The following is a 17,005-nucleotide window of genomic DNA, read 5'->3' as shown; positions in this document are numbered from 1 at the left end:
CAGACATTAAGAAAGATATTTAAAAGTGAGCCTGTTGCTCATGGGTGCACAATTTTTTCCCCACAGTGACAGTGACAGTTACACCAACTTCTCCTGGCTCCTAACTCTAGAACCAGTTTTATAAACAGAGTTGATGAGCAGACATCTGACCTATTGATTTCTGGTTTGGGTTTTTTTGAGTTTTTATTCTTATTTTTTTAAAGGAGATAGGAGCAGAGTAACTCTGTGAATAACTGCAGCTCTTGCTCTGAAACATCTCCAGTAGGGAGAGGGCCATAAATTCTGTTTAGTCTTATTTGAGTGAAATATCCCTGAGATGATTCTACCATTTTTTTCTTCATGTTTGGCTGTGTTGACTGAAGACTCTTCCAAATGGCTCCCCTGAGGGATGATGCAATTCCTGTGACCATGTTCCTGGTCCACCATCATCCTGCTTTTTCTTTGGAGGAATCAGGAGCAGTGCAAAAAGGGACACACTAGAGAGGAAACTGGTTTTTAAAAGATTTGTTGAAAGGTACTATGAAGGCAGATTAAATAATCTGTGGTTGTTGTGCTAACATACATTAAAAATATTTTTGTGAAATACATTTCTTCTTGATCTTTTGGCATCATGTTTTGCTTTTACGTGATCTTTTGGCATCACATTTCTGGTTTTGCTAGATTTTCTCCAACAAAGCCAAAGTACTACGCTCATTTTTATTAACATTAGTTGGTGAATCACTATTGCTGTGTCAGAAACGTTCAAGAACCAAATGTAATTTAATGTACACAGGCTCTACAAAACAAAAACAATAAAAATATTACTACTCTGGAACAGAGAGATAATATCATAGACAATAGTTCTTGGATTATAATGAAAAAAAATTAAGAGTCTTGGGAAACATCCAACTCTTCTTGGTAAGAATTGGAGGCTCCTTAAATTATTCATAGCTGGGGCCTAAGCTAAATAATTGATGTAATAGACTCAAAACAAGTTTAAAAAAATGGCACATCTACAACTGGTAGAGATCCTGACTGCATTCAGCAAGGACACAAACATAGGTCTGCATTACAATTAGACACAATTTAATGAGATCATTACACTCGGGAAGAATATACGTCCACATTTTATGGTTGACCTATCTGCCCCCATGTAAATAACCAGGGAATCACGGCAGTGAGTGTGAAAACAGCTCCTCTGAGTGCTCCCACAAACAAAGTTATCTGCAAGTGTGGCTTCAGTCTTCAAGTTAATGAAGTGAAAGGTGTCAGATCAAAGGTTCCATCGCATCCAGTTCTCAGAATGTCTTAGGGACAAAGATGGAACCATGTCTGGTGTTAATGAAATGTGGAGTTGGCAGAGAGGAACCAGAGCTGGAGAGACAGGACTGAGAAATGTGAACTCATGGAAGGCACAGAATGCTCGTACTTTAGGAGCAGAAGTAACTGCTTAGGGGAACCTCAATACTTTTAACCAAGTATCTCTTGGAGTATCTTTCATCTCAGAAGATGTCATATTCTTTCCCTTCATCTTCTATTTCTTTGCCAGTGCTGAACAGTGTGACATCATCTGCAACAGTGCCAGAAGAGATACTGTGAATCACAGATATTCCTGCACATGCAGCATGAATATATGCCCAAAGAGTTACATCCAACTGGGTTGAGTGAGGAATTAATCCAGCATCACAGAGCCTGATGCTGAAGGAGGGGCTGAAATGTTCTCTAGGGCACATTATCAGTACCTTATTTGCAAATTATATGCAAGTTGCTCAGAAAATAAGTATCCAACTAGAGGACACTGTCTGAAAAGTTTTGAAAAGGGCCCAATTACAAAAACATTAACTTGCAACAAAACTGTTGTATAGAATAATTATTCCTAATTAGGGAAGTGGTCACTTACAGAGTGACCTTAACTTTAAGGTCCCCAAGCATCTTAGTTTTACGTGGACTTCGCACCAGATACAGGTGGAGTGATTGCTACAGGTAAAAACTGTAAACATCAGATTTGATTTAAAATCACAGAAATCTCAGCGTACAACTAACATCAACATCATTAAAGCCCACAAGCAGGATCTGCATGGCTCTGGCCAGGTTTTGTGCCACCTTGGAGTCCCATCTCTCCAGAGGGAACCACTTCACAGCTTACTTCCATCAAAACAATTGCAGTCCCAAAACTAAAGTGTTTAACTTGTTTTTGGGGTTTTTTTGACTACAGCTCTGTCCTGTAATCAAATGTCATGTGTGTTCAGTACAGTCAATACACAAAAATGTGAATTACTTCTCCACAAGAAAAGCAGCACTGAAAGAGAATTAGATGTTCCTGGAACCTGCATAAACCTTCAACAGAATGAGTCAAAATATCTATTTAAATATAGAAAAAAAGTCAATAAAATGCTAAATGTTGAAAATTATTTAGAGAGGAAAAAAAAACCCCACCATCATCTTCTCCCACTCCAATTTACTCATGTGTGCTGCTCAAAGGGAGCTTTTTTATGAGATATTTTCAGTGTTCCAAGGTTGCTTCCTTTGAGCATTGTTAGCCTGTCCACTGCTCTGCTCAGGCCATGCTGAATGCTCATTTCCTCTGCCAAGAAAATCCCACAGAACATTACAAACAGCGGCGGCGGCCAAGCCCGACATCTGCACACACTCAGACTTTGTCTCCTGCTCTCAGTCATGCCTGGCAAACCTGGAAATGCTCCAAGTCCACTGCACCTGGCTGATGAGTGTTCATGCCCCAAGTGCTGCTGATGCAACCTGGAACACACCTGGCCCTGCCCAAATCAGGCATCAGTAGAGCCCAGCTCCAGGTCTGTGTGTTCCCGAATATCAAACATGGAATGGTCCGGGTTGGAAGATGCCTAAAGCTCATCCAGTGCCACCCCCTGCCATGGACAGGGACACCTTCCACTGTCCCAGGCTGCTCCAAGCCCCATCCAACCCAGCCTTGGACACTGCCAGGGATCCAGGGGCAGCCACAGCTTCTCTGGGCACCCTGTGCCAGGGTCTCACCACCCTCACAGGGAAGGATTTCCTCCTAATAGGACAAAACACTGCAGGAAAAATGATCCTAAAACTTTGGTCAGCTCACCTAGATATGTACAGAAAATGCTGAAAATGCATCAATATCTTACAGGAGCAAAGCAGGAAAAAACAGGCACAATCCTAAAAATGTCCCAGGAATCTCCAAAAGACACCGATCCTGACGAACCCTGGAGTGTAAAGGGAACGCTCAGGAACTAACATGACAATAAAGAATGTCCCAGCTCTAAAGCTGAGATTTTCAAGCAACAGAAAGTTACAGACCTGAATAAATCATGTGTCCCTAAATATTGAAAAGCTGTCCACAAATACCAACAAATATTTAAATGATCAGTATGCCTGTAACGAAGACTCTTCCTTCCCCTGTCTCTGCCTCTCACTCTCCTCCTTCCCATCCCCACGGCAGCAGGACTATGGGGAGGGCAATGCCAGAGGAATCCTGGATCTTCTTCTACCCATTTGTACTTTTGTTTTTCTTGTCACTGAAGTATGAATCATTTCTTTTGTATTTCCTCATGTTCACGTTAACAACAGTCCACAATGACACAAAGCAATCCACACAGAAATCAACATTATTCACAGAGCAGATCACAGAGGAATGAGATCCCTCACTTGAGAATGGACTGACTTTCAGAAAATCTGGACAGTCAGATGTTCCACACCTAAACTGTGAAATTCAGCTTCCCATTGGATTTTTAAGCAGTCTTCACAAATTGGCACCAAAAAAAGTAACTTTAGAGAACAAATTTTTCTCCCATATTGTCCTAAATTTCAAGGTAACCTGGTAGAAAATATTTTCAAAAACAAGTTTCAAGGCTCATGCTGTAATTAAGATGCTTTTTTCCCCCTCTTGGATAAAATCATCTTCATCAAAGTTCTGTGGACTGTAATAGGATCAAGATTTGAACTAAATTAGCTGAAACTTCTACTTTTGAGCGTTAAATGGAGTTTGCCCTCTAAGCTACTTTGAGTTTTGGATTTTGTGGCCAATTGCCACAGTTCTACAATTGCAAGACAGAAATGAAACAGAATGGGGAAATGGAGATTTGAAGGTAATGCCAGGTATTTTCACATGTCTGTGAAAGACTTTTCAACAGAGATACTTTTTTCTTTTCCCCTCCTATCTTTTACTCAACATGTGCTCTTCAGATTAGGGTAAAATAGGGAAGTAGGTTAAAGAAAAAACATACAATAGCAGTTAATATAGCTTAAAATTAGCAAATTTTTTGAAAAATAGAAAAAAAATCCAACAAATTAAAGAAAACCAGTATTTCTGACAGAAATGACAATTCAAGACTATTAAAGATATTGCCCTATGAAGGATTATTTGTAACTTTAATTTGAGGATGTAAAGAAGTTAACTTTTCTTTTGCTATACTACACATGTAAAAAAGATCAAAGAAAGAAAAGAATTGAGATTCAAATTCCATTTTTAAGCAAAAATGACAATGTCTTCCTGAGTTAAAATTAATCCTTTAATGATGAATTTCAAAGGTTTAAATACTTTCTGTGACCTTGGCTTTAAATAATTATGCCAAGCAGAGCTTTCCTTACATTCAGAAAAGATTCTGAATTGTTGATCACAGCCATTTTAATGGCTTCAGGCTGGCTGATTTCCAACATAATCCTCCGAATGCTCTTTAAAATTACAGACCAAGAACCTGACGCAGGTAAATGAAATGTCACTTGCACAAAGGCTGCTCAAACACTCCGTGCAGATTGTTAATTTGTGCCACTGCACACCCCCTTGCACGAAAATGTGTGATTTAGTACCTTAATGCAACGTATAAAAGACACTTCAACAACTATCTGCTTACACATACACAGTCTACCATAAATATTAAGTAGGGTTTTTTTAGTTTAGCTTTTGAAATAAAACTTGCATGTTTTAGCTCCCTAATGGGGGGAATACTTGAATTCAAGACATGGGTCCAACGGATGCTCAGCAAGCAGGGATGTGGGCAGTGACCCCACAGAACAGAACGGGAGGGAAGCCTTGATCAATCTGAAACACTAATTTCTATTTTCAAATCTTACCCAGAGTCCTTTCTCACTTGATGTACACAGGTAAAATTAGACCAGCCACTGTGGCAACCAGACACAATTTCCTTGTACTCTGAGCCTGAGTTTTTTCCTCCTTCAGAGCTCACCCTCTTTTTTAAGGTAGAAAAAGCTTGGCTAGGCAGAACCGCCCTTTCTACTGTCTCTATTCCAGCAAAGAAAGATTAGCCTGGTCCTGGCCGGCTTTACCTGTGAAATCACCTGTGGTTTTAAAATCCTGTTGGCTCCTGAGCACCCCATGGCACCTTCCACCCCCGCTGGAGGTGCTGCCCAGCCCCAGCATGTCCAGAGCAAAGGCTTCCATCACAGAAGCACAGAACGTCCCACACTCATGCTGTGACTCTAGCATCTCATGGTCTGCATCTGTTTTTTCAACTCAAGTGACCCCTAAACATTTTTCCTTAGGAAAACGTTGCTCAGCTGACCTTTGGGGTGATCGCTGTGCTTTTGCCCCATGGAGCTGCTCTTTGTGAATCCCTTACCTTGTCCAAGGCCGCCTCTGTCTCTGCTGCGTGCTTCTTTTTCAGGTCTGCTATCACTTTTTCCATCTCCATCTTCACACTGCTCAGTTTTGCCTCCATGTCTCGAGCTGCCTTCAGCTTCTCCTCGTCCCGCTGGAGGCTCAGGTCCAGCAGCTGCTGGTTCCGCAGAGCATTTGCCTCAATCAGCTCTTCCCTCAGCTTGTGGATTTGGCCCTCCAAACCAGAGATCACCTGAGAGAAAGAGCAAACAAAGTGACAAAACCCAAACCCACAACACAAAACCCACTTGGTTTTCTCTGACAGGCTGTTAGCTGGGATAGGAGCAGACTCAGAGGATGCTCTGTGCCTTTTCCTCGCCTTTCTTCTTACTCTTCCCTTTCTTTTCATGCACACAGATAAATACAGCTCCTCCCGCCCAAAGCACTGCTAAGATGGACATTTTTGGAGGAGAAATTGAGTTTGTGGCATATAATCACTACATACCCTATCCATGCCTTTTTTTTTATCCTTCAGAAATGACCTGCTGCCTTCCAGTGAGCTATCAGAGTGTCACCAATCATTCATCAATTGCTGCCAGTCCCTGATGGGGGGACACCAAGGGGGAGGGATCAAAGTGACAAGGATAAAGCTGTGTTACTCCTAATCCGACAGAATTCACTCTGCTACTTTACAACAGGAGTAGATACACACCTATTACTTCAGATTACACTTGCATGTAACTCTCACTAGCTACTTTTCTAACTCCATTTCTTCTGTGGGTTCTTCACTGAAGTACAGGAGCACCACACCTGGGACATAAAGCACTGTCCTTACAGCTAAGTGTGAAGCATGACACTGAAAGCACATGGATGTTTTCATTTATAAATGTAATTCTGAAAATGAGTACTTTGACTAGAAAACTCACACAGGATTTCCCCCTTTGTCCTCCCTGTTTCACAAGAAACTTTGCAGCTCCCTGGAATTCTTTCACAGAGGATGTGACAATACTGAGAGCAGAATCAAACAAGTACAGGTGGCTCAGCTCAACTTACTAAAGGTTTCACAAGAAAATCTGAGGAAAAGCAGTGTATATTTAAAGTTCCCATTGTCCTGGAATTCCAGTTACTGATTCTAGAGCTCTGAATTGCTCCTTCTCTCCAGCTACTATTTTTCTTCTTCAGACACTTTTAATACACTGTCTGTACTCAGCTACACCATCTATTTGCAGCCTCTGAGAACCACATTACTACAAAAGTTTGAAAAGGAAACATTTGTTTCTGACCAAAGTTGGGACATGAATGACTATCAGATCTATTGCCTTGTACATTAATCTCCCAAGACAGATTTCTATAAATACTGTGATCTGAGAGAGGAAAAAAAATCAAGGCTTGAAAGTTTGCCTATTTTTGAAGCGATTTGAACTATATGGTGTAATAAAAGACGTCTTCTCCCTTCAAACCTTCAGTTTGTCCTTCAGTTATCACAGCTGTAACATGTACTAAATAATATTAACCATCTCAGAAACTCATTTTGCTTCCATGCTTTCTTAATTACTCACTGGCATTAGTCCCTGCTATGTCAAAGGTAAGGTTGTGTGTATGGTGGAGAAGGAATGAGCATGTCATTTGTGTACAGAACTCTAACACAGGCCACATATTTCAGCCCTATCAGCATTATCTCAAACATATGTTCCATATACTGTAATCTGCAATAGATCCTTTCCTTCCTTTCCTGAGCTTTTCCTCTACACATGTTTAATTTCTTATTAAATCTGTATACAGACTGAAAATGTAAAGTACGTCTCAGTATATAATTATAATCCGCAATGTACTTTTATAATTCTTTCGGAAAATGATTTCATCTCCAGATCACAAGAACATGACAGCCTGCCTTTTCCTTACCCAAATCAGCACTAACTCAATGAAGATAAGAGCTGCAATTGCTGATGGATGATATGGTCTGAGTTCCAAACTGACACACGGACAATTTGGGGTTTTTAACAGCTGCCCCAGTGCAAGTCCTGCCTGGAATAGTCACAATTATATTTTAATCTGTGAGAGTTCTTCTTGAAAGTTCATTCCCCCACTTTCCTTCTTTTTTTTTTTCTCCTTTCTATTTTAAAATAAAAAACTTCCTTTAATTACACCCCCAACACACACACATAAGTGAAACTACGGAATTACATTGCTCAGAAGCTCCCTAAAAAGTTGGTTAAAATATTTAGGATAAGAAATCAAGGCTAACTTTTTAAAATACAAGGAAAATTCATTCATAAATGACATTACAAGCCAAAATAAAGACTGGGTGAATTCCTGACTCAACTGTTACACCTTTTAAGCTTTACTTCATTCTTTATTCAATGGTTCTTATACAAAGCCATCAGAAAATGAAACACAATCCCACGTTTTTTGTAAGGAGGAAGTAACAGCTCCCGGCCTTCAGAGCCAAAACTGGGGACAGCCGATAGTGAGCTGAATGTTATAGGTAAAGTAGCAGTAATTAATATGCAAAGGAGCATTAATGTTGGACCTAATAGATGGCAAAAGCAGATTTGGTTCTACTAGGGAAGAAGAAAGACTCTGAAGATGGCAGCGAAACTAATATGATTAAAGGAGTCCCTTCGGAGCAACTTCACTGCGAGTAAGATGATGTTAAAAGACATCTAATCTCTCCAAAGTGACTGGAAAAAGCTTATATTGGGCATCCCAGACACAGTTCTTGTCAATTACTTTCAAATAAGTCCAGTTCTCACAGCCAGATTAGTTTTTCCCATAAACAAAGTCAGTGGCAGAAGCAGCTTACGCCCGAACAACTCAGTGCCTGAGACAACTTCGTGTGACACAGATATCTCCCAACTGCTGCGGAAATGAATCCCAAACTTTCCAGCACTAAGACTCTGCTATTCCACATGCCAGGTTTAATAAACTATTATTAGACTTAAATGTAGGCAAATTGGGAAAAAGAAAGCCCCAAGATGACTTAACTCTCAGTTGCGAAAAATCTGTGAAATATAAAACTTATGAGCAACTGTCTTTTTCTTAACGATTCTGTGGGAAAATAAAAGCTGCAGTTACAAAATCTCACTTCTCAGGCTCGAGATTCGAGGGCAGGATAGTTTCTTTGTAACACTTTCTCAGTATTGGTTTCTCAAATTCTCCTCTGGCTGCCCAAATCTCTGTTTGGGAACCAAATTGTTTATATGCTCCAAACAACTGCCTGAGTACAAGAGCTGCTGTGAGAAAAACACACCTTAAACACCCCATCTAAGCAAATTATTATTGTGCTAAACAGGGATTAAACATAAGAAATAAAGGCTGACAGTACATAATAGGGCCAAAATGTTAGTGCCACTTGCTGCCTTTTCTGGATCAAAGTGTTGTAGTCTCTATTTCGGTTGTACGGGTATGAGCACATGAAATAAGAGAGATCTGTATCTATTTTAGAAAGGATGCAGAAGTTTGTAGCAATTCCCAGGATGGCCATGCCACAGGAACATGCCCCAAACAAGGAAGCATTTTGTAAAATGACCATTAATCCACATACAGGACAACAAATAGCAAGACAACACCAGCTTACACAGTATCCCGAATAAAACAAAAATACAAACACATAAAGTGTGTGACAGAGTAGAGATTTCATATGAGTTTATATGACATACTTGTACGTCCTTTAGATGAAGGAACTGCTGGCCAAGGTGGTGATTTCTATTCCTGTTTCAAAGAAATAACTTAGAACTCTAACTAAGAATATCTGTGCTGAAATAGTGTCATAAAAAGGGTGGGTCATAAGCCCACAGCAATTTGCCTGCAGGGAAAAAATAGACTTGAAAGAAAAAGAAGGTTGGTCACTCACTTTGGCCTATTTAAAATGCCAATAAATGTACTGCGTGTTATTTGGAAGGAAAACATGTGCTCTTAATTTTAAAAAGTAAATTGCATAAGAAAATATAAAGTTGGCAAAAAGTTTAAATTAAAATCTGTTGCTGATGTCTGAAACTCTGCTCCACTTACAGGCAAACAGGGATGAGAAATGGACCGAATGACTATGTTCTAATTAAAAACAATGATAACACAAATTCCCTTTATTTTTCAGGAGCTCCTACTTCACCCCCATGAAGCATTTCCTTGGATCAATTTCTGAGGAAGAGGCTGGAGCATGACGGCATCTTCACACTCATGGGGATGGAACACACGGAGCTCACTGTCTCAGTGCATTACACAGCAAACCACATGCATCCATCACCACGCTCAGCTCCAGTGTCCAGGGCATTTTAAAGTCACAAAAACAAGGCAGTGGAGAGTTAAGATGAAATGCACTCCTAATTTATTCCCCAAGGCGCAGATCTAGAATCACTGAGGTGTTGCTTCAGCAGATTTACAGTAAGTGACTAAGATCTCCCAGAAGATGAAGCTGAAGTAACCTCATTGCTCTGTCTTGCTGGGAGCACTCAGGCTGCTGGAACAGAGCATCACTGTTAAACACCCCTGCACTTCTCAAGGGGCTCCTGACAACTCTTCAGACTGAGTTTCAGAAGTTTTCTGCGCTGGGCTAACTTGGCTCCAGTCAGAGATGACTGCACAGGGCTCACTTTGCTGTGCTTAATTTTGCTGGCATGTAACATTTAAAAAAAACCTACAACAACTTCCCCCAGAACCTCTGAGCAGTAGCATGGACTAGGCTGGATGATCCCAAAGATCTCCTCTAGGATAATAACCTCAAGTATCAGCCTGTAAGTTACAGCCCTATTTGACCCACAGATAAGCAGCTTCTGCCTCTGTGTGCCAAGACCTTCTCAGCATTTCCTCCTCTGGAAGAACACTAAAATGAGCAATGTGTGCTGTGAAACATCAGCTGGGCCCTTCTGAAAGGGACATTTGTCTCTCTGTGCCTTGTCACGCTGCCGTAGTGTGACAGCGACGGATGAGGTATCCATAACATTTGTTATTGGGCACTGGATTATTTTTGAAAGGAGATCGGTCCAGTCAAGGGAAAGGCAGTCTGTAGTAAAAACAAATCTCACTTTGATGATGAAGAAGTGAAAGGAAAATAAGGAACGAAGGAGGAACACCCAGTGATTCAGTGGCGATTATGACTCCCTTTTTACCCATGATCAGTGCAGTGTCCCAGAAGAGAGGGATGAAGTGTCCTGTCCCAGACACGCAGCAACCAGTGGCACATTTACTGCAAAACACCTTAGAGGGGATTATCTGCTGCAAGTGGGAATCTGAACGGCTTCAGCTTTCTTGTGAGCAAACAAAGCTTTATCAAATGCTGGGAAACAGGTCATACAAGTTTCTCTACAATCACAAAAACAACCAATGCATTTAACATAAAAGAAGTCTGAAAAATAAACAAATATTTGCAGCTCTAAGCTTAGAAAAAAAGTGTAGCTGTAAGAACTTCAAATGTGTGTAATGTTGATTTGTGTTTAGAACAAAATTGATTTATATTAATGAGTTTTTCTACTGCAGTTCTGCAAGGGACAACAATCCTCCCCTTAGCTGATCTTACTCTGGTTTTCAGGAACTATGCTCATGAATTTTACCCTCTGGACCCTGCCAGCCAAGGCCCAGGCACAGTCCTAATGGCTCTCTGATCTTTTCGTCCACAAGTCATCCTACTGAATTTGACTCACTGGTCCCAGCATACCTGCTTTTCTCCATGCCAAAGGAATTCCAACTGGCCAGTCCAGCCACCTGGCAGCTATTTGTGGCTCCTTTGTAATGAACACAATCATGTCCATTTAAACAACTATATTAAAAAATATATTCTATACCATGGCAATTTCAATTAAAATATGTAAAGAACTTATTATCCTTTTTCTCTCATGACTGGTAAAATCAGCAATTTGTCAATATTATGAATCATTCAAAAGATGCGATTTCATTTGCAAAGAAAACCAGTGGCACATTATCACATGGGTAATGATGTGGCAGAGCACAAATTAGCAGGGATAAGTAATAAACAGCTATTTAGTTTTCGCAGCACAGTCTATTACACTGTCAAGTTTAAATGCCTTTTGGGTAAGAACACACAGGCCCATAAATGTGGTATTTAAAGGAGCAGATAAAGGAAATGGTGTGAAATGAAGTGAAAATGAACAACAGTTCAACGACTATAGTAGGTTGGGCTCAGTTCCTAAGAGCACTGATCATTCCAAGAGCATGGAGGTGTGCAAGCCCTTCCAGGGAAAATCATGGAAATTAGCACTCCCACCATTATAAATAGTCCTGGTCAGTGATCTAGGACTTCCTGGAAACACTAAAATATCAGCTTCAACTCTCAGAGATGCATTTTATTGTATGCTTATATAGTATTTTGTGCATACTGAAGTGTTCTCGTTCTTGAGGGGAAAAGAAATCCGTCCAGAATGTTGGTGCTATTGCAGAGCTTCTTAAAAAGGAGCCATCTTCATCCTATTTATCTATCTTTTTTTTAATATATCCTATATGTGACTACATTGCAGTGATTGGGGTGAAGTTATTAATACATTCATAAGTGAAATGTTCTCCGTTTATAAATCAGGCTGGATATGATCAAGTTTAGGTCTTGGAGGGAAACTTACACAAACCAAAGCTGCACTCACTAACCTGCACTAACCTCACTAACACTCACATCACACAGGGAGGGGCAGATCTTGACGCTCACACAGATGAATGTCCAGTGTCAAAAAAACTTCAGTACCAGCAGTGCAGGTGCAACTAAGGGTGAAATATGTGCAGTTCAGCAGGGTCAGAGCTCAATCCCCATATTCCAGGATTTATGCAAAGGTCTATTCACTCCATCTCCACACAACCTCAACTTCTCTCACCTTGGCAAATGTACCTCTGACATCTTTCTTGAAAATACCCACTGGGATTTGTAAATGGAGGTGTTGAGCTGCTAACTTACATATTTATTTTATTAATTTTAATGGCATTAAGCTGCTTTTAAAGGTCAAACCTCCTTGGTAAGATTCTTTACTTGGGCTATTCCAGCACTGTGCATGCTCTGAAAAATGCCTCTAACATTTACAAATCTGATAGAAGTTTATTCCTACTAACTCTGCTTATCCTGCAGCTACCAGCGTCTCAGTTTGGGGTGGGGACTGGTTTAATACCACCCTACCTGTACAGTGATGCTGGAGGGTAAACACCACTCACCTCTGGTATCCAAACACCCCCCTCACCACAAATCCTGCACTGAACACCATCCCAAGGAAGGTCCAGCACCCTTCAAGACTAGATTTTACTTTTTAGCAATGTATTTTCTCTGTCTTGTCTAATCCTGTTAAGCACTTCCTGAAACACAGTGGAAGTGTTGACTCATGAAGAACAACAGTTACCTTCTGCTCAGCTCCATTTCCAATAAAATTAACGAAAAATGAGTCTACCTGTGTCATTCCTGCAAATAAATATGCTTAAGCAACAATTAACAGGTGATTTGACCCCCAGACTGTTCACTAACTTTGCCACCTATTTCTGAAAACTAAAAAGAAACAAGAAACACACAGGTATTAAAACACCAGTAGGAAAAGTTACACTGAAAATATTGGCTTGACTCTGGTTTCTACATCTTAGCACATTTCTGAGATCTGTTGTGACACGGCATTAAGGAAAACACAAATTTTGATGATTTTTTTTTCCCAAAAGAAGTGCACTGAAATAGATCTGGACTTTTACAGAAGCCAGTCATCTGCCTAAATCCCAGTTAATGTAAATGGCACTTAAGCTACAAACTGGGCTTAAAAAAAAAGGAGAGGGGAGAAGAAAGAAAGAAAATCAGACATTCATTTGAACAGCTCCACAAAGAGCTTAAAATTAACAGAGCTTATTTTGATTTCTTAATTTACATAAGTACATTTGATTCCAATTTAGTTAACAGCAGCTAGAAAGTAGAACTTCATCTAGGTTGGTTATTGTCACTGCCTTCCTAACAAAATGAGTTTTAGTCAAAGGGAAGAACCTCGAGCTTACACAGGTAACAAAACAATGCAGAGAATTGATGAGCCAAAGGATTACTCACCGAGTTGAAATTGTGATAAATGTAAATACATTTTCCATTTAACTGTTCTAAGACCTGTAAGAGACTTGGCCCTCTTGCCTGGGACACTGATCCAGAGCAGATTCTTCTTCCCTGATTTATTGTATTTGCATTGAAACAGATTACTGAGACAAAAATTAAAAATTCCGCCGTCTTTCTCCTCTCCTTTTATCTGATGAAAGGAATGTTTACCTTTGTATTCTTCTTTGTACAAACAAAATTATTCTAATAAAACTGCTAAGGGACCTGCCAGGAGAGGACTCATTACCTTCTGTCTTTCTACACAGAATTTTAATGGAGACTCTCAAATGGGCACATCATAATCTACATAAGTGCATTAACGGAACTTAAATTTGATGGTGACAAGAAAATAAATCAGCCATAAATACCTGTTTAATGCAGTGATCCCCTAAAATAACTTGTGAAAGCAAAATAGAAATAAAATGAAGAGTGGCTAAAAAGTAAATGAAAATCGACATATAATAGCAGGTTTTCTGCATCATACAAACCATAACAATCCATCCCTAAATGATAATTGATGAAATTTACACCAAACACCTTCCCTGTTTTCCTTTATAAAGAACTCTAAAGCTTTAATTTCTGCATTTCAGGATGTGAAAGGAAAATATTCCTCTCAGATGAATGCTAAAGATAAGTTCAGTTCTGAAATAACATCGGAGTAAAGCTTGTTCTGAAAGTGAGGAAAAGCTACTGATATTTAAGGAAGAATAGGAATTTCCTGCAATGGAATCCAGAAATGGAGCCTAAAGATCTCTGCAGTGGACTGGGAAGAACCACCTGTCAATCTCAGAGCATTTTGTGTCCAGCATCCCCTAAGTCAAAGCTTTTAAAAAACATTTGCATTTAAATTTTCCACACATTAAATCTAAAAGCATTAACATTTCCTGAACAATGTGTAATTCTGATTTAAATGCAGACACGATGTATTGCAGATTTAAGGATTACTACAAACATTCATCTCTATGAGGCAGCAAAATTAAACGTATTATAATTCCCAATTTGTCCCCAGAAGAGGAACATGCTGCATTGTCTATGCAAATGTCTTTGCCTGTCAGCTAGAGAAAAGATTTCACTGTAAGTAAAAAAGCCAAAACAACCCCATGCCTCCAAACAACACCTAGAAAAGCATCACACACTTTAATTTTGGATGCATTTGTTGCTCAAAACACACATTTTTTGAATATTCCCAAGTTTTACCCCACGCAACCCATGAGGGTTTTATGATGACTTTAATGGAAATGGTATCGAACACAAAACCTGACAGGACAAACCAAAAACAAGCTGCAGGTACAAAGCCTCAGTAATCAGCTGTTCATGCATAAAATATCTCCCATCTTTGATTTCTGAAGTTCATACTTGTAGCCAAGCCCACTTTGGACAGCAACCCCTGTTCAGGCCTCTGCCATGACCAACTCAACAGATACCTGAGGAACACTCCCAGTTCATAGCTCTGTCCAAGCTCTGCCCTGACTGTTACTGAGATGAAAAAGATAAATTTTTCAAAACCACAGCATAATCACAGGAAGCCAAATAAGGAACCCAACTCTGTCATTCTCTGGGCCAGCAACAGAAGACTTCAATGCACCACCTGCCCTATTCTCCTCTGCCAAATAATGCCAAGCAGCAGGAACCTCTCTCATTTCTGATGTCGCACTTTTACAGTGAAGGCGACAGTCTTTAACCAAACATGAAGTCCTTGTTCTCGGGTTCATGACTGTCAACATGTGTGGGCAGAAATCCTGAAATCCAGCAGCTCCAGAAATAAAAGTTGTGTCATTCACAGGTTTAGACTTGAAAGAAATAATCAGCTTCTAACTGCACAGATCCCTCATTTCTGCACGGCAGCAACAACGGCTGCAGTATTTCTGTTAATCAGTTGTGGTAAATTCTCATTCTCACATTAGCTGCTCACAACAAATAAGAGGAAGAACTACACACACAGGTCCAACTTTCAGCTTTATCCTTTTCAATTCAATTTTTTATTGGAAGAAGCACATTCTAGTAGACTATGTGTAGTGTCAAGCCTGATATCAAACAGAGAAATGTGTCATCTCCACCTGAGGAGGAAAATCCTGGAGAAGGTGGTCTTTAACCAACTCAGGTGCCAGGCTGGAATTGAGGGCATCAGGTGATGGTACCTATTGCCACATACCCCCAGCTGATGCTGGTTCAAGTCTCCCTCTCTGCACCTTCACCCTTGAGTGCTGGTTGCACTCTTCCCATCATCTCGACAGTGGCTCTCCGGAGTTCAGAGACCTTTTGGAAGCCTCCTGCTCCACAGCTACCAGTTCAGAAAGATGAGATCAATCACAGGATGATCTTTCCAAAATAAATGGAAACTGTGCATAACATTCCTTCCCTCGAAATCAAGAGGGTTTCAGCGTCTTCCTCTGGCACCTTTCTGTTGATCTCTGTCCTTTTCATCCTCGGTTTGTCCTTGAATTCAGTTGATGCCACTTCGTTTTCTGAATGACAAATAGCCCACTGCATCCTGGCGCAGGAATTTCTTCAGATTTATTTATGCAACTGTTTTGGATCTACTGTACTCCAAATAAATATTAATACACAGTTTAAATATAAAAATCTAAATACATACTAAACATGCAGACTCTATGAAATAGGAGTAAAATAAACTAACCCATTTATAATCCATTTATACAGGTCCATGTTTATATTTACTGCTCTCTTCTCTCAAAATACCAAACCCAAAACACAACCTCAAAATTGCATTAAGAAATCAGGAAAAATGTACTACTCCAAAACGGAGTATTTTGGCAGGGAACAACAGCTGTGGGAAGTGCTTGAAGGAGAAACTGTTGACTGAGGCAGAGCACCAAATGGAGCTGTCTCCTTTCTGTTCAACAGTGAGGCACAGCCTTCTAAGGGGACACAATTTGCAGACTTTTGAAATCTGTTGCTCTCCTTCTCTGGAAAGCATCACTGTTTTGAAGGACACAATCTTACTCTGTGAAAATAAGAAATCATGACTTTGTAGCACATTTTTACTAACACAAAGATCAGGGAACTAGTAGAGAGGTTGTTTCTTAGATACCTTGAGGTGGTAGTTTTGACAAATGGCTTCTGATGCACTTGTGAGACAGAGATTTCAGTTTTCCCCACACACAGGCCTAATTAACACATTAATGAAGGCTATGGCTATAAAGGAATACCAGGGCTGTCTCTGCTAAACCTCCTTGAAACTCAGGCACAGAAAAACAAACATTGCCTTCCATATAAATGGCTGCTTTAGGAGCCATTACTGATTAATCCTGCGTATTCCCTCGCAGCTTCTGATGCCAAAGAAATGTTACCACAAGGGTTTGTTTGCACAGCTTCGGCAATGAGAGTAATCCACCAAGTATCCCACACAATACTCAGGTAGAGCAGGTAAGAATTAATTGGTACCTTCCCCCCCCCCC

The 17,005-nt window shown here is 40.1% G+C and overlaps 1 protein-coding gene across 4 annotated transcripts in view; it reads right to left on the bottom strand.

Moving 5' to 3' along the window:
- The window catches only part of CEP112 (centrosomal protein 112), a 158,596-nt gene that overhangs the window by 54,847 nt on the left and 86,744 nt on the right, over positions 1-17,005 (bottom strand). For all 4 annotated transcript variants that reach the window (XM_042025497.1, XM_042025499.1, XM_042025498.1 and 1 more), the window contains one exon: positions 5,565-5,795. In XM_042025497.1, coding sequence (XP_041881431.1) covers positions 5,565-5,795 — 231 coding nt within the window. The remainder of the gene's footprint in view (positions 1-5,564; positions 5,796-17,005) is intronic.

The sequence above is a fragment of the Corvus kubaryi genome, unplaced genomic scaffold, assembly GCF_017639235.1.
Source record: "Corvus kubaryi isolate FWS band 111438036 unplaced genomic scaffold, C.kubaryi_AGA036_p1.0 37272, whole genome shotgun sequence".
In the NCBI taxonomy this organism is placed as follows: domain Eukaryota; kingdom Metazoa; phylum Chordata; class Aves; order Passeriformes; family Corvidae; genus Corvus; species Corvus kubaryi.
This window is presented reverse-complemented; position numbering and strand designations above follow the sequence as displayed.